At 60.5% G+C, this 17,385-nt stretch overlaps 2 protein-coding genes across 2 annotated transcripts in view; both read left to right on the top strand.

Moving 5' to 3' along the window:
* The window catches only part of FKBP6 (FKBP prolyl isomerase family member 6 (inactive)), a gene marked incomplete at both ends in the record, with an annotated part of 70,198 nt that extends 56,561 nt beyond the window's left edge, over positions 1–13,637 (top strand). Inside the window, 5 exons of the mRNA XM_080830412.1 lie at positions 3,302–3,546; positions 11,083–11,137; positions 11,635–11,693; positions 11,779–11,846; positions 13,425–13,637. Of these exons, the coding sequence (XP_080686538.1) occupies positions 3,302–3,546; positions 11,083–11,137; positions 11,635–11,693; positions 11,779–11,846; positions 13,425–13,637 (640 nt within the window). The remainder of the gene's footprint in view (positions 1–3,301; positions 3,547–11,082; positions 11,138–11,634; positions 11,694–11,778; positions 11,847–13,424) is intronic.
* On the top strand, positions 13,576–15,827 carry FZD9 (frizzled class receptor 9). Its single transcript, XM_080830192.1, has one exon. It carries the CDS (start codon positions 13,678–13,680, stop codon positions 15,472–15,474), a length of 1,797 nt encoding a protein of 598 aa, XP_080686318.1. The 5' UTR covers positions 13,576–13,677; the 3' UTR covers positions 15,475–15,827.
* Positions 15,828–17,385: the final 1,558 nt, after the last annotated feature.

Raw genomic sequence — 17,385 nt, 5'->3', positions numbered from 1 at the left:
CGCCCGGCCTTGGCGGGCGGGGGTGGGGGGGAGGCGGGTAGGAGTTGGTGGAGAACCAAGCAGAAGATGGGGGTGGGGGGGCAAATGCCAGGGGCTACACCCCCCCCCACCGCATACCGGCAGGGCAGGGTGGGCTCAGCCTGCACCCGGAGTGGGGTGGGGCCCCGGAAGACATGGAGGTTCTGACCTTACTCACTCCCCTCACGGTATGGACAAGCGGGGTGCAGGCCCAGAGTCTCCTGCTCCCCAACTCAGGGAGCCGAAGGGACGTGTCCAGGTCAGGCAGCCTGGCAAGGGGCGAGTGGCCCTCCAGGCACCGGCCCCTCCCCAGCACTTTCTGCAGCTGGAGGCCACTTCCTTCCCTGAGATCACAGCCCCCCGAGGTACACAGCTGGGACGGGAGCCCAGGTACTGCCATCTGCCCCAGAACCCTTTCCGCCCATCAGGGGTTCTGGGAACCCCTGCCGGGGGTCCCTGGCTCCTTGCTTCCTCTCTGGGGGCAGCCCTGGGTGAGAGCGGGGACCCGGAGCGGGGTGGGACTGGGCGGCCTAAACCGTCCATGGGGCCTGTTCTCTCGGGGGCCAACGAAACTCGGGGATGGGGGCCCCGCCTTCCGTTCTGCCCCTGTGGTCACACAGCGACTATGGCCATGGGGTTGGGGTGGGGGAAAAAGAAAACCCCAACACCCCGCTTTCCACCCCAGGCCCCAAATTCTCTGTATTTGTTTATTTACCTTGGAAAAGGCCCCACGGCCCAGGCAGGAAATGGGCCAATTTCAGGAGGCTCGGCCAGGCTGGGGAACAAGGAACCACATTGTGCTCCGGGCCGGGCTGCTCCCCACCCTGGGCCTGCCGCGGGAGCCCGGAGAGGGGGATCTGCGTGGGGGCCCGGCAGGAAGGAGGCGTGGGGCCGAGGGGCTGCCAGCGCTCCGAGCCAGCCGTCCATGAAAGGGCTTCTGTGCGGGGGCGGGACGGGGGCTGCCGCGTGCCCACCCCTCCTGGGAGAGGATGAGGCCGGCATCCGAGACGGGCGGCCCCTCGCTGCGGCCTGGGGCCCTCCTGGCACGACCTGCTGGCTCAGCTTGGAGGGCTTCTGGCCGAGCTGCCCACCCCCCATCTCCTCCCAGGCAGATGCCACCCTTCAGTGGGGGGACGTCCCGCCCTCAGCCTCCCCTCCGCGGTCGCAGCTGGCCCAGCGGCAGGCCTCCCTGCACGGGAGACTGCAGGCCGGAGCGTCCTGTGGTCAGAGCCCTGCCCTGCTGGCGAGGGCCAAGCCGGTGTGCAGCCTGATGTCGCCAGGGGGGCAGTCGGCGAGGCTGGCCTTTCCGCAGCTCTGGACTCTCTACCAGCAGGCTGTGTGCAGACAGGCGGACCATTCATTCATTCATTCAACACATGGCACACTCCCTTCTTCTCTATTGGGGCAGCCCTGGCTTAGGCAGCGGCCCCTCCCGGGGTCCCAGAGCACTGCCCGGAAACGCAGATCCGAGCATGGCACCCCGGCTCCAGGGGTCGGACACTGCTGCCCCGCCCCCGTGCTCAGGCCCCGGCACACCAGTGACCGGGTGCTGTGTGCCATGAGGGGTCGGGGTGAGACGGACTTCTCCCACCCAGCACTCGGTGCGTCTTCGGGACGCACATGTCCTTCCAGCGGGAAGAGTCTGAGAGGCCTCAGAATTGGGATGAAAACCTGGAATCTGGGACGGCCCCTCCCACCCCCACGCTGTGTCCCCACCCCTCCTGCCCATCCGCATTGGTCTCCGCCTGGATGGGCAGCCCCACCGGCAGGGACCGGCTCTGTCTCCTCACTGGGTCCGCAGAGGCGGGCCGTAGCAGGTGCTCAGCAAACGGGTACAGGGTGAAGGAAGCAGGAAAGGAAGGGACGACGAGCCAAGGAAGGAAACGACCAGAATACAAGGAGAGATCACGCGGTTCCAGAAGGCTGGCCTCGATGTTTAAATGTATCCGTTCTCCCAGAATCGATCTAGAACTTCAACAGACAAATCTCTAAATCCAATAGGGTTATTTATGGAAGTAGATGACAGAGCTCATCTCGAGGACAATCAAACAAGAGCCAAGACCATGGCCCACATAAACTGCAAAGACAAGGGCCCGCCCTTCCAGCTGTGAAAGTGAAGGCCACGTTCACAGTCATGAAGCCAATGGGTCCCGCCCAACCCCTGTGCTTGCAGCCGCCGGGGGCACTGCCATGCGTCCCGCTCCGCCAGGAGCAGCTCTTCCCGGGAGGACCCACCGGAACGTCCCATGAGTCCCCTTTCACAGCGTCTGCCATTTCCATCGAAGGATACTGAGGCCAAAGGAGTTAGGGCTCTGTCTGGCTCAGGGCTCACCTGCTGTGTCCCAGGCCCTGTTCTAAGCGCTTGGATCTGACAACCCACGCCGCGGGCACTGTTACTCGCCAGTCCCGCAGGAATACCCCCGCGCCGTGTGAAATGCTGGCCCGTGCTTATAAAGGAGGCTTTGAAAGGGTCCAAGGGGCGCCTGGGTGGCTCAGTGGGTTAAAGCCTCTGCCTTCGGCTCAGGTTGTGATCCCAGGGTCCTGGGATCAAGCCCCACATCGGGCTCTCTGCTCTGCGGGGAGCCTGCTTTCTCCTCTCTCTCTGCCTTCCTCTCTGCCTACTTGTGATCTCTGTCTGTCAAATGAATAAATAAAAAAATCTTAAAAAAAAAAAAAAAAGAAAGGGTCCAAGACCCATCACGTGAGAAGAAGCTACAGAATGATCCATGCACTGAGAGGAAACTCAGGAAAACTCCCATTCTGCATGCATGTGCGCGCGTGGAGGAATGTGAGGGCACGGAAGTTTCTGGACATGAACAAAATGAGATCCCCAGTGTCACCTCTGCAGAGGGGTAAAGGACAGGGACCTTTGGATTTGGCCCTATACTTCATGCGCCCCTTTCCTTCTTTGGTGATGAAAGAAAACACAGAGAAACGTGCACAAAATCCAAGTGTCCCCACGGAGACTTATCAGATGAGCACCTGCATGGGGCACCTGGGTGGTTCAGTGGGTTGAAGCCTCTGCCTTCAGCTCAGGTCATGATCCCAGGGTCCTGGGATCGAGCCCCGCATCAGGCTCTCTGCTTGTCAGGGAGCCTGCCTACCCACTCCCCGTGCCTGCCTCTCTGCCTACTTGTGATCCCTGTCTGTCAAATAAATAAATACAATCTTAAAAAAAATAATAAAAAAAGACACGCATCTCCTTCATGGGGCCACACCCTCGTGACCCGTCGCCTGCCAGAGGTCTCACCACCTCATGCCATCACCCTGGTTTTCCGCCTAGGAATTTTGGGGGATGGACACAGCCTATAAGCAAGGCCCAAACTGGAGACAGCCCAAATGTCCATCAGCAGGAGAACACAACTGTGCCAGGCCCGTACGACGGGGCCCCACTCGGCAACGAGAGCAAACGCGTCGCGGAGCCTCGCAGCCCCGCAGAGGAGTGGCCCAGACGCCACGCCGAGCCCAAGCAGCCAGACACAAAGAGCGAGCACCACCCGGTTCCATTTATACCCGGGGCAGGAACAGGTGCGGCTAAGCTGGGCGGCGGGGCAGTGGGAACCGCGGAGTGTCTGGCTGCGGGGGACCCGAGGCAGCGCTGGGGGGTAGCCCCCCAGCTCCGTTTCTTGAGCTGGGGCGTGGTCACGTGGTCTTATTTGCTTTGTTAATAATTGGTCGAGCGGGACCCACAAGACGTGTGCATTTTAACACAAATTCTATTGCAATAAAGAAAAAAACTATCCGCATGCATCACTTTAATTCCAGTGGGGCGCCCTGGGCGGCTCAGTCTGTTGAGCTTCTCGATTCTTTTTTTTTTTTTTTTAAAGACTTTATTTATTTATTTGACCCAGAGAGATCACAAGAAGGCAGGGAGGCAGGCAGAGAGAGAGGAGGAAGCAGGCTCCCTGATGCGGGGCTCGATCCCAGGACCCTGAGATCATGACCTGAGCCGAAGACAGAGGTTTTAACCCACTGAGCCACTCAGGCGCCCCCCCATTTCACTTTTTATTATAAACTCATGTCAACTCTAAAGTTTGCACAGAGCATAATGCTAGGGTTTTTTTTGAATATATGTGATTATAAATTATATATATATTATGTTCCCTTCTCTTTAAAAAGAGTAAATCAGAAAGCAATCGTGATGAAGAGTCTGGGGACTGGGACCCTGGGCTCCCTAAATGGGAGGCGGACCCCAGTCGGGAAGCTGAACGCTGAGCCCGGGGCAAGGCCTTGCTCACTCGGCTGGGCCTTTTAGGTCTGACCCTACAGAAAGTGGGAGCCAGTGAAGACACAGGAGCAGAGTCCATGTGATATGTCACAGAGATCGAGTCTGTCCTTGAGGGAGGCCCCCGGGGGTCAGGAGACAGGGGAGGGGGCCCCAGGTATGGGCGGACTCAGGGAGATTTCTCACCTGTAGGGGCCGGGGAAGGTCTGCAGGGCTCTCCCGGGGCGACTCTCCCTTCCTCCCAGGAGAAAGTTCTCTTTGCCCAGGCACAAGAGGGAAAGAAGGGAATCCTTTCAGGCAAGGAAAGACGGACAGAAGCTCCTGTCAGTGTGTATGCCCCCACCGTGGCACCGGGGGCGGCATGAAGCCGGCCGGTCCACACCCAGGGCCGACTTACCCATCAGGCCCCATGGGCGCCACGCCAGGGCCCATGACACTTCTGGGGACTCTCCAAAACGCTTTCATTTAAAAACAGAATTAAGGGGACGCCTGGGTGGCTCAGTGGGTTAAGCCACTGCCTTCGGCTCAGGTCATGATCCCAGAGTCCTGGGATCGAGTCCCACATCGGGCTCCCTGCTCGGCGGGGAGCCTGCTTCTCTCTCTAATTCTGCCTGCTTGTGTGCTCCCTCTCTCTCTCTCTCTCTCTGACAAATAAATAAATACATAAAATCCTTTTAAAAAAAAAACAAAATTAGGGGTGTCAGTCGTTAAGCATCTGCCTTCGGCTCAGGTCATGATCCTGGGGTCCTGGGATCGAGCCCCCGCATTGAGCTCCCTGCTCCATGGGGAGCCTGCTTCTCCCTCTCCCTTTGGCTTGTGTTCCCTCTCTTGCTGTTTCTTTCTGTCAAATAAATAAATAAAATCTTAAAAATAAATAATAAAATAAAATAAGTAAAAACAGAATTAAAAAGCTTTGCAGGTCAAAAAGTGTTTTCATATAGAGTATTAGCATACTCATCGTTCCGCTCACATAGCTGTCAAATGTCATCTTTAATATTGTTTTTACTGGAGGAAGGGGCCCCGGAAGGCCAAAGTGTGTAGGTCACGTGCCACGGTGGTGGCACCTGGGGATGAGAGCTTGGTAGCCCGGAGTCCTGGAGGGAGTGCCCGAGGCCCGTGCACGCCCGTGCCCGAGTGCGGGGAGGGCTGCGTGTGAGCCAAACTGAGCTCTGGCCCTGGGCTGTGCACCTCGGGGAAGCCGTCCCAGCACCCCAGAGCACCCGCACGGAAGCCCAGCGACAATGCACGGATTACCTGAGATGACAGCCACTGGGCACAGTCTGCACACATACCGCTGAATCCAGAGACCGTGTTCTGAACCCTCCTGCAACAGGGCCGCGCGGGGCCTGGAGGCCTCCAGCATCCACTTGGGGTCTGCCCTGGGCCGGTGCCTGCAGAAGTGGTAGCACAGGCCCCCGGAGGAGACATGTGGGAGGGGGAGCTCCTGTCCTTCGCATGCAATCACCCTGCCCTTTGCCTCTCGCACCAGGAAGGGTCAGGACCCGGCAAGAACCAGGAGGGACGGGGTGGAGGGACGAGCTCCCTGCCCGCGGGGCAGCCCTCCGTGGGAGTGACACGAGGACGGGCCTGTCTGGTGGGATGACCTAGGCAGAGAGGTAAGGCGGGGCACAGGCAAAGGGCGGGCCCGAGGCCCAGCTCAGCTCTCAGCCTCAGTCCACTTGTCTTCAAATGGGGCCAACAAGGTCTTGGGTAGGAAAGGGCCTCACCAGGCCCAGGGAGCATCGGGATGGGAATCTGAAAGCCCTGGAGCCTGGGTGGGGAGGCGGTCTGGGCCCTGAAAAGGTGGGAGGCCTTCTCTGGGCTGTTGGGGGCGGCAGGGGTGGGGGTGGTGCTGGCTTTTTCCTCCACACGCCCACCCCTGGCTGAGGGTGGCCACGGTCTGCAGTGGCTAAAGGTCGCACCTCGGGATCTGACAGGCCTTGTTAGGCTTCTGCCCTCACAGCGGGTGGGGCCTGGAGCCAGGCTCCTGCGTGGGCTGGGCTGGGGCGGGGCGGGGGACCCAGGACCATCCAGCCCGGAGCCTCCCCAGGCAGGGCCCGCGGAAGGGTGAGGTGAGCCCCTTGGCTGGGAACAGGCAGGGGACTCGCCGGGAGAAGCCCCAGAGGGCTCCCCGCCAACCTCCGCAGACAGCAGCCTCAGAGAGGGTGGGAGACCCCGGATCCGGGCTGGGGAGTGCGAGGCCCGTACCCCGCCCCAGACCCGAGCCCCGGGACCCCCATCTGCGCGGGGCAGGGCGGCAGAGGCGGCTGCGGAGGCCAGGCTGGGGCCCCCTTCCTCCCCGCTCCGCAGCTGAGGTTACTTTTTTCCCCTCTGCTGCTGCTGAATTTCCCCTCGAGTTGGATAAATAACCAGCAGGTTCCAACGTCAACGAAACAGGAGCTCGCGCTGCCGTACAAAAGCGGCTTTCAGTCGCGGCCGGCGCCTCCGGGCCTGTCCTGGCCGCAGGGCGGTGCGGCAGCCCGGCCCGGTTGGGAATGGACTCGGGCCGGGGGCTCCCTGGAGGTGGCGCGCCCCTGTGCCCCCCCCACGCACTCGCAGCCGCCGTGCCCCTTCCCGGCAGCACCCCCAAAGGGCCTGCTTCTTGCTGCCGGCTCGCACCCCTCTGCCTCGGGGGCCTTCCTCCTTCCCTCCACCCCCAAAAGCGCCCCCTCTCCAGCACTTGCGTCGGGGTCCCCTCTTTGGATTCTGGCCTGCCCCCAGCAGAGCCCACGCTTGTCCTTTGCCCCCATAGCTCTCAGCACAGACCCAGTAGCGCACACCCTCCCTCAAAACCATCCCAGGCTCCCCCTTGCCTGAGGGTAAATCCCCATCTCTCCTAGGACCCAGAGCCCCGCAGGCTGCCTCCTTTCTCCCTCCAAAGCGTTTGCAAAGGCTGTGCCCTCCGTCTAGAACACCCTTTCCTCTCTTCTCCCTGGACTCTCCCCCACTTGGCTTTGAGACCCGGGTCCCGCACCACCTTCGGGCGCAGGCCCTGGGGCCTCTCTGTAATCACAGATGTCCGCTGACATCACAGGGGGTGCTCTTCTCTCCCTGACTCCCCCCCCACCCGTGAGCAACAAGACAGCAGGCGCCCAGTCTGGCCGGTCCTGCGTCCCCAGCCTCTAGCCCAGTCTGCATTGTGTGTGCAAAGGAGGCGGTCAGTGAAGGCTTGCTACCAAATATTGCTGTAAAATCACATTAACATTCCACTTACACAAACTGAATGCAAACTACATTGTATTGACCACAGTCCCGCACCTGGGGACCGGGGGAGGGGGGTGGGGGAGGCGAGGGAGAAGGTCCAAGACAACTTTTTTTTTTTTTCCAAGACAACTTTTAAGATATTATTTATTTACTTATTTGTCAGAGACAGAGAGAGAGGGAGCACGAGCAGGCAGAGAGGCAGGCAGAGGCAGAGAAAGAAACAGGCTCCCTACTGAGCAAGGAGCCCGATGCGGGACTCGACCCCAGGATCCTGGGATCATGACCTGGGCTAAAGGCAGCGGCTTAACCGACTGAGCCACCCAGGCGTCCCTCATTAGCATTATTTTTTAACCCTGGAATCATTGCTTGCCCTTCAGTCAGTAGCTTGAACTGTCTCTAGGCCCGTTTCCTCACCTAAAAATTAAAATAAATAATAACCAGCTCGTAAGGTGTTAAGAGGACTAAATAAAATATAAATTAATACTTAATAAATAATAAATGATACTTACCTTTAACCACCTTTTGCACAGTACCGGCTCATTATTATCTATAGCAGCCACATAGGTACGAGTTACTAATATTTTAATGTGTTGTTTCCCAGTAAGACATTTGCACTTTAACCAGAAGATAGTCATTATCTGCATCGATCGTGGCGATGATCTCACAAGTATGTCCACATGTCAGAACTCACCAAATTGTACACTTCAAATATGGAAACTCTACGTCAATGGTGTACCTCAATCATGCTGTAAAAACTTCACACACCCATTGATCCGTCAAGTTCTTGGGTTCTACGCTATAAAAATAAAACCACAAGCACATTCAGGACTTGACAAACATTTTCTGTAAAGAGCCAAAAAGTAAAAGTTTCCCATTTTGTGGCCCATGTGGTCTCCATCGCAACAACTCACCTCTGCCATCATAGCTCAAAGACCAGAGACTCCGTGTCAACCAGTGAGCGTGGTTTTGTTCCAATAAAACTTTATTTACAGAAACAGGCAGCGGGCCAGGTTTGGCCCGTGGAACACAGTTTGTAGACCCGGAACGTAAATACAGAGACTCATGGATCCGTGTGATGATAGAAATTGTAATAGAAGCCACCTAAATGTCTATCTAAAGGGGATTACTGATTAACTGATAATAATTCCACACTGTGGGAAATCAGAGTGACAAAAAGAATGGGTTGAATCCCATGTGTTGACATGGAAAGACATTCGTGACAGATTTTTTGTTTGAACTATTTTATTATGAGAATTTAAAAATATACAGAAAAGCAGGGGCGCCTGGGTGGCTCAGTGGGTTAAAGCCTCTGCCTTCAGCTCAGGTCATGATCCCAGGGTCCGGGGATCGAGCCCCGCATTGGGCTCTCTGCTTAGCACGAAACCTGTTTCCTGCTCTCTCTCTCTCTCTTCAGGCTTGTGATCTCTGTCTGTTAAATAAATAAATAAAATCTTTAAAAAATAAATAAATAAGAATATACAGAAAAGTTAAGCCAAATTTATAGTTGAGCACCTGAAGGCTCATTCTGTAGATTCAATCATTAACATTTTGCTGCACTTATTTTATTTTATTTTTTTTTAAAGATTTTATTTATTTATTTGAGAGACAGAGATCACAATTAGGCAGAGAGACAGGCAGAGAGAGAGGGGGAAGCAGGCTCCCTGCTGAGCAGGGAGCACGATGCGGGGCTCGATCCTGCTTGATCCCGGGACCCTGGGATCATGACCTGAGCCGAAGGCAGAGGCTTTAACCCACTGAGCCACCCAGGCGCCCGGACATAATCATCTTATTTCTCTTCTCGCCTCTAATGCTGATGAGTGGTGAACATGGGGAATGTCCTAACGAGGAATTTTAAAAATTCTTCTTTAGTAAGAATGGAAGAGTCTCGTCCAGCCCTTGACATCGTCGTCAAGGGAAACTGACTCAGAACCAGGGTTCAAGTTTGGGGGAGGTGGGCCCATTCCCCCATTCCCCGAGCCCCGGCAAGCCTATCGGCCAGCCCTGCCCTGTGCACGGGGGCGTGTGCACACACAGGAACAACCAGGCCCCTGCGTGTCCCTGCAGATGCGTGCGCCTAGCTCACCCCTGCCGCCCAGTCCCAGCGCTCAGGAGCAGGTGCATCTGTGGACTTTCCAGGTACCCGCCCCCCGCCCCCCCCCCGCCCCCGCCCCCCACTGCCCGCACCAGCAGCAGCCCTCCTGCCGGGTGTCCTGGGCACCTGGAGAAGGGGCGGGCTGAGCCTGCTTCCTCACACAAACACTTCCGTGCTCAGCCTCCAATCGCTACACTTCCCCATCCGCAGGCCCCACCGGCATTCAGGCTCTTCCAGAAAGACCTACAGGCGCCTTCTCATTGCAGCATGTTTTTCATTCAACAAACATTTATGGGAACTTGCTCCGGGCCGGGCACCCAAGACACCCAGGTGCTTCCAGGCTTGTGGGGAAGGCAGGCACTGGTGTGGTGGCCACAGGGCACAGAGGCGGGCGGGCACCAGGGCCATCAGGCGGGCGGTCGTCCTGGAGAAGGCAGGATCAGAGCCAAGTGAGGGCAGGGCAGCAAGGGTCCAGTGGGGGAGACAGGTGGCCATAGGGAGGACGTGGTGAGAAGGGCCTCCGGGGGTGCAAGCCAGGGAGACAAGAGGGGTGGGGGGATGAGGAGGAAGGGGTGTCCCTTCCCACGTGTGCAGGGCCTCCAGGAAGGAGCCGAGAGGGGTTCACGACCACCTCGCCCCTGTCTCCGGCCCCTCTGCCCAGGGAAGCAGGAGTGGGGGGGTGGGCACGGATGGTAATCCCCCTCCTCCCGGTCCATCGTCTCCCTTTCAGCGAGCCCTCGGGTATTGTTCTGCCTTTGTAAAGACAGAGATCGAGTGACAAAGCCGGGTGGGTGGGCAGGCGGCCCAAGAGGCCTCTTCTCTCCAGGCAGCATCTGCATGGGGGAGGGGCCCTCCCACCGCCCCCACCTCTGGCTTCCCAGGAGCAACTGTTGCCATGGTGACAGGCCTGGCATTCCCCCCACCCCACCCCAGGAGCGCCCTCCCCACTGCCGCTGAGGAAGAAGGGCCCCCAGCCTCCTCTCCGCCCTGCTGGGGGGCAGGGGCACAAAAACCCCTGCTCTTGGTCCCGTGCAGGTAGTGGAGAGCCTCCACCGTCCTCGGCCTCCGCTTCCTACAGGCACCCTGACATGGGGCCCCGCTATCATTCATACACCTCTACCTCCCCGGGGCGCCAGGCACACAAAGAAATAAAATGTCCCCTGGCCCTTGAGCAGCTGCTGGTATTGGGGTGCAGCAGGGGGCGGAGGGAGGGCTAACAGCTCCTGAGTGCACAGGGAGGGGACAGTGGGTAGGCAAGGACCCTGGGGCCCCGGAGCAGAGCCTCCAGCCCCATCCAGGAGAGCTGGGGGGCGGCCCTTGAGAGGTGGTGCTGGAGCCTGGTGTGCCCAGCAGAGCAGAAGACAAGAGCCTCCTGGGCGGGGGAGATTGACAGCATGGCAGGAGATGGAGGCTATGGCTCGAAGGTCACCCGCCGTCCTCCCCAGGAGCACAAGCTTCACCTCGGCCAATGGGGAGCCGCTGCTGGAATTCTGGGAAACTCTTATCCCAACCAGGCGGTCAACGCCGGGTCCTTTTTGGCAAGATACCGACCTCCTTGGGAAGTTCAGGATCTCGCAGCCCTACCGCTCGCGGCTCCGGTGGGCCGGGTGTGGGCGAGGTGCTGGGCACCGGGCGACACGCATCTCCAAGGACGCCCAGTCTTGTGGGGCCCCAAGGAGAGCACAAGGCTGGGTGCGGGCAGAGCATGCGCCTTTCCTTCTCCCTTCCCTGCCTCCGCGTGGCTCTGGGTGGCTGGAGTTGGGGGGGAGGCCGCAGAGCACGCCACCCTGAGTCCCCAGCACGGGGCAGGTGCCCTTCCTCGGGTGGTGACAGGCAGCCTCACGCAGGGGCAGAGCCTGCAGCCCACCCTGCCCCTGTCGAGCTGTGCAATCCGAGCAAATATCTTGAGTTTTTCGCGCCTCAATTTCTCTTCTGTAAAATGATGACAGAATTCCTTTGCAGGACCATTATGAGGGTTAGAATGGTCACGGTGGGACGTGCCTGGCCCAGGGTCTGTGTAGCTCGTGGGAGGTTCTGGGTCCATCTCTTAGACCCCCTGCAGGGCAAGCCTCTCCTGTGGCCCCTTGTGCTCTAGGCGCCCTGAGCAGCAGCTAGGGCGGCTGCACCGCTGGGGTCTGAGTCTGGGTGTTCCAGGTAGGTACCCCTTCCAGGGGTGAGAGCGGACGTGAGGACAGTATGAGGCGGATTCTTAATGTATCCGTGGGACGCCGCTGTGCAGGCCCCTCTGCTCCGAGGCCCAGGAAGGAGAATGGGGCTCTCCTGGGGCTGCTGGGGCGGCGGCTACAGGTTCTCTAGCCCGAGAGGTCTCCCAGGGAAAATCCTGTGCCCGGGGAGCTCAGGGGAGGTGGGGGGGACACTGGGGTGTTAAAATGAAGTCCTCCAAATACTATATGATTTCACTTCTATGTGCGATCTAAAGACAAAACAAAACTCACAGATACAGAGAGCAGATGGGGGGGGGGTGCGCTAAATGGGTGAAGGGGGCCAAGAGGTACAAACTTCCAGTGATAAGTAAGTCCGGGGATGCCACGTACAAGCTGGTGACTACAGGCCGGAGCGCTGTATCCTACGCCTGAGAGCTTTAAGAAGCGTGAATCCTGGAAGTTCTCATCGCAAGTGAAAACAAATGAGTCACTATGTACGGTGACAGATGGTGAGGAGACTTAACTGGTGCTTAGTTCCCGGTGTAGACAAATAGCAAATCACGTTGTACACCTGAAACTAATGTTGTGTGTCAATTACACTCTGATTTAAAAAGCCTGGTCCTGGGGCACTCGGCTGGCGGAACCGGTGGAACCTGCAGCTCTGGATCTCGGTGTCGTGAGTTTGAGCCCCACCCTGGGTGTAGAGATTACTTTAAAAAAAAAAAATCTTGGGGCGCCTGGGTGGCTCAGTGGGTTAAAGCCTCTGCCTTCGGCTTGGGTCATGATCTCAGGGTCCTGGGATCCAGCCCCGCATCGGCCTCTCTGCTCAGCGGGGAGCCTGCTTCCCCCTCTCTCTCTGCCTGCCTCTCTGCCTACTTGTGATCTCTGACTGTCAAATAAATAAATAAAATCTTTTTTAAAAATCTTAAAGAATAAATAAATAAAAAGCCGAGTCCTTCACCTCTGAGGGAAGCACTTCCTAAATGCCTCCCAAAGGTGTCAAGGTGGCAAGCTAGAGAGCCGAGCCTCCCAGCCCACAGGGTGACACCACGTGCCCACCTCCACACTCAGCCCAGAGGAGTACAGCAACCTTGTGGACCCAGTATAGGGGTGGGGGACGCCGGGCTGGCTCAGTCGGTAAAGTAAGGGATCCTTGACCCCGTCCCCCAGGTTGCAAGTTCGAGGATGGGGTCCGGAGTCAGACAGTCATAGATGCAGCACTTAATATCTCCGGGTGCCTGGGTGTGTCACTCCTCTCTGAGGCTCGGGCTCCCCACCTGGATGGCGGAGAAGCGACGAGGAGGTCATGGGCGCAGTGTGACCGATAAGCAGGACGCGTGCAGCAAATAAATGAGTTGCTCGTTTTCACAGGATCGTCTGCCTGTTCTGCAGGAAGGGAAACTGAGGCTGAGGGAGAGGAGGCAAGTCGCAGGCTGCACTTGAACTGTCGCTGAGTCCAAGGCCCAGGCTTCCCAACGCGTGGAGGCCTCAGAAATGGTCTGCCGCCCGAGGTAAAGAGAGGCGACCCGGGATGAAGGGCAGGGGAACCTTGCAGCTGTCTCGCCGCGGGGAGAGTAGGGTAGCCCGGGAAGGGGAAGCACCGAGTGTGAGCGCGCGGCCGGACGCGGCGCCTTTAAAGCCCGGCGGGAGGGGCGTTCCCGGCGCGCGGAGAGCCCGCCCCTGGGCGTGTCCGCCCGGCGCCCCGCCCCGAGGCTTGTAGCGGCGGCCCCGGGAGGAGGCGCCGGCTCTGGCTGCGCGGCCGCTCGACTGGCAGCGGCGGTGGCGGCGCGGCGGGCTCGGCGCCTCCTCTCCCTCGGGCGGCTTCCCCGCGCGCTGCCGGGGCGCCCGGACGCACGCGGGCGGCTCGGCGATGGCCCGCGCCCCGCGACGTGGCGGGCGGGCACGGGGACGCCGGACGGCGCGGCCCGAGTGAGCCGGGGCCGCCCTCCCGCCCTCGGCCGGGGCCGCCCGGGATGGCCGTGCCGCCGCTCGGCCGGGCGCCGCTGCTGCTGCTGTGGCCGCTGCTGGCGGCGGGCGGCGCGGCGCTGGAGATCGGCCGCTTCGACCCGGAGCGCGGGCGCGGGCCGGCGCCCTGCCAGGCGGTGGAGATCCCCATGTGCCGCGGCATCGGCTACAACCTGACCCGCATGCCCAACCTGCTGGGCCACACGTCGCAGGGCGAGGCGGCCGCGGAGCTGGCGGAGTTCGCGCCGCTCGTGCAGTACGGCTGCCACAGCCACCTGCGCTTCTTCCTGTGCTCGCTGTACGCGCCCATGTGCACCGACCAGGTGTCGACGCCCATCCCCGCCTGCCGGCCCATGTGCGAGCAGGCGCGCCTGCGCTGCGCGCCCATCATGGAGCAGTTCCACTTCGGCTGGCCCGACTCGCTGGACTGCGCCCGGCTGCCCACGCGCAACGACCCGCACGCGCTCTGCATGGAGGCGCCCGAGAACGCCACGGCCGGCCCCGCCGAGCCCCACAAGGGCCTGGGCATGCTGCCCGTGGCGCCCCGGCCCGCGCGGCCCCCCGGCGACCCCGCCTCGGGCCCCGGCGGCGGCGGCGGCGGCGGCGGCGGCACCTGCGAGAACCCCGAGAAGTTCCAGTACGTGGAGAAGAGCCGCTCGTGCGCGCCGCGCTGCGGGCCCGGCGTCGAGGTGTTCTGGTCGCGGCGCGACAAGGACTTCGCGCTCGTCTGGATGGCCGTGTGGTCGGCGCTGTGCTTCTTCTCCACGGCCTTCACCGTGCTCACCTTCCTGCTGGAGCCGCACCGCTTCCAGTACCCCGAGCGCCCCATCATCTTCCTGTCCATGTGCTACAACGTCTACTCGCTGGCCTTCCTCATCCGCGCGGTGGCCGGCGCGCAGAGCGTGGCCTGCGACCAGGAGGCGGGCGCCCTGTACGTGATCCAGGAGGGCCTGGAGAACACGGGCTGCACCCTCGTCTTCCTGCTGCTCTACTACTTCGGCATGGCCAGCTCGCTGTGGTGGGTGGTGCTGACCCTCACCTGGTTCCTGGCCGCTGGCAAGAAGTGGGGCCACGAGGCCATCGAGGCCCATGGCAGCTACTTCCACATGGCGGCCTGGGGCCTGCCAGCCCTCAAGACCATCGTCATCCTGACGCTGCGCAAGGTGGCCGGGGACGAGCTCACGGGGCTCTGCTACGTGGCCAGCATGGATGCGGCCGCACTGACGGGCTTCGTGCTGGTGCCCCTCTCCTGCTACCTGGTGCTGGGCACCAGCTTCCTCCTGACCGGCTTCGTGGCCCTCTTCCACATCCGCAAGATCATGAAGACGGGCGGCACCAACACGGAGAAGCTGGAGAAGCTCATGGTCAAGATTGGGGTCTTCTCCATCCTCTACACGGTGCCCGCCACCTGCGTCATCGTGTGCTACGTCTACGAACGCCTCAACATGGACTTCTGGCGCCTTCGGGCCACAGAGCAGCCCTGCTCGGCCGCCAGCATGCCCGGGGGCCGGAGGGACTGCTCGCTCCCAGGGGGCTCGGTGCCCACCGTGGCTGTCTTTATGCTCAAAATCTTCATGTCGCTGGTGGTGGGCATCACCAGCGGTGTCTGGGTATGGAGCTCCAAGACTTTCCAGACCTGGCAGAGCCTGTGCCACCGTAAGATGGCAGCTGGCCGGGCCCGGGCCAAGGCCTGCCGGGCTCCGGGGGGCTACGGCCGTGGCACCCACTGCCACTACAAGGCCCCCACCGTGGTCTTGCACATGACTAAGACGGACCCTTCTCTGGAGAACCCCACGCACCTCTAGGGACCCAGGCCTGCGCGGGCGGCTGTTGCCTGCCCCCCCCACCCCCCCTCCGGAGGAGACAGCTGACTAGCAGCTGCCCAGCTGTCAAGGTCAGGCAAGTGAGTTCGAGGGGCCAAGGACCAGGGGAGACTCTCCTGCTGCCACCCTCAGTTGCCGGGACCAAGTGAGGCTCACTCCCCGGCGGCGGGCAAGGGCAGGGAGTGGGCCCGGCCAGGTACCCACAGGGTCCTGGGGAGCATGTGGCGAGGAGGAGGGGCAGAAGGGGGCGTGGTCCAGCAGGGAGTTTATTTAATGATGTAATTTATTGTTGAGTTTCTCTGGAAGCTGTGACTGGAATTAAACCCCCCACCCCGTGTGGCACTGCTGAGTCCTCCGTGAGCCAGACAGGGGGAAGGTCGGAGGGCGAGGGCCCTGCGGGAGTCTCCCCGGCGGGCAGAGCTGGGTGGGTGCTGGCCTCCTGTGCTGGCTCCCGTTCTCGGGCTCCCTACCGGTCAGGAGGGCGTCTCTGTGGAGCAGCTGTTTCTGCAGAGGTCCCCGAGTGTGTGTGTGTGTGTGTGTGCGTGTGTGTGTACGTGTATGTTTCCCCCACTCGCCTGTCTCTGCTCCTTTGCCTGAGTCCTGAGTTCCTGCTTCAAAACGTGTGCCTGGGACGCCTACTGGAACCTTCCGGGAATCCCCTGGGAGGACACCTGTGGCCTCGGGGACTCTAACCTGTCTGGGGGCTGTGAGTGGGGCTGCTTTCTTCACTCGTATGGAAATCTGGGCATCGACCTGTCTCCAAGTTTCCCTTGGAGGCTCAGGACCTGATCCCGATTCGGGTAGGCATGTCCCGCTGTCCCTTCCCGGGGCCTAAGGGCTGAGGCTACGGTACTGTCCTCATTGCATGCCAGGTGTGCTGGCGGCCCCCTCACTCCCTGGGGTCCTCGTCAGGGCACCCCAACACCTCCCCTCCATTCTCTGGGGGGAGTGGAGATGGGGGCAGACTGGTGTGTGGGCATCTTGGCGGCTCAGACAGGGAACACGGGGAGCCCTGAAGTCTAGGGGGAACAGGGGCCCCCAGCTCCGGAGGCTGCGGAAGGATTTGAGGTGTGGAGAGCTGCTGTGAGAAATGGAGCAGGTGCAAGGGCGCGCGCACGGCTGCTCCAGGGCACCTTGCACACCCGTGTGTCGGGGGACGGGGAAAGGTTACGTGTGTGTCTGTGCGCCAGGGAAGCCCAGGGCCGCGGGGACCTGGCATCTCTGCCCACTGTAAGGCGTGTGTGGCCGTCCCACGGAGACCCCCATCAACTTGGGGCCGCAGGTGGGGGTCAAACCCCAGAGCCCCATCTTGGCCACTGCTTTAGCCACTGTGACTTCAGGCAGGTAAGGTTCTTTGTCACTGTCCCCAGCCAGCACTCTCTGTCACTGCTGGGAGGCCCCAAGGCTCCAGCCTCTCCTCCGAGGACGTCAGTAGTGGGGCTGAGTTCCCGAAGCCTGGGGCTCTCAGGCTGGAGCTCTTTGCCCTGCACCAACCACCAGTCTCAGCGGGGCAGCGGGGCAGCGGGACAAGAAAGACACCAACTGAAGATCAAACAGGCGGTGTCAAGTTCCCATCGGGAGTTGAGAGTAAAGGGCTGTCCCTTCCCGAACGACTGGCCTTGACCCCCAGGGGAACTCTGTCGGGGGTGGGGGGGGAGGGGGGGAGCTGGGCACCTGTGCTTATGCATTTCCTGCATAGCCCGCCCCCCCCTCCCCAAAGCCTTCCCCCTCACGGAGCACACAGGAAGTCCTCTGGCTTTTTTTTTTTTTTTTTAAATCAGCGAAGCCAAGCCTCGTCACTCCCTGTGAGGGTCCTTGACTGAGAGATTGTGCTTGTTGAAGGCGACAGGGGCCCGGGGCGGTTGGGGGGGCAACAGTGGCTGCATGAAGCTG

This window comes from Martes martes (assembly GCF_963455335.1).
Source record: "Martes martes genome assembly, chromosome: 18".
NCBI classification, from domain to species: Eukaryota; Metazoa; Chordata; class Mammalia; order Carnivora; family Mustelidae; genus Martes; species Martes martes.
This window is presented reverse-complemented; position numbering and strand designations above follow the sequence as displayed.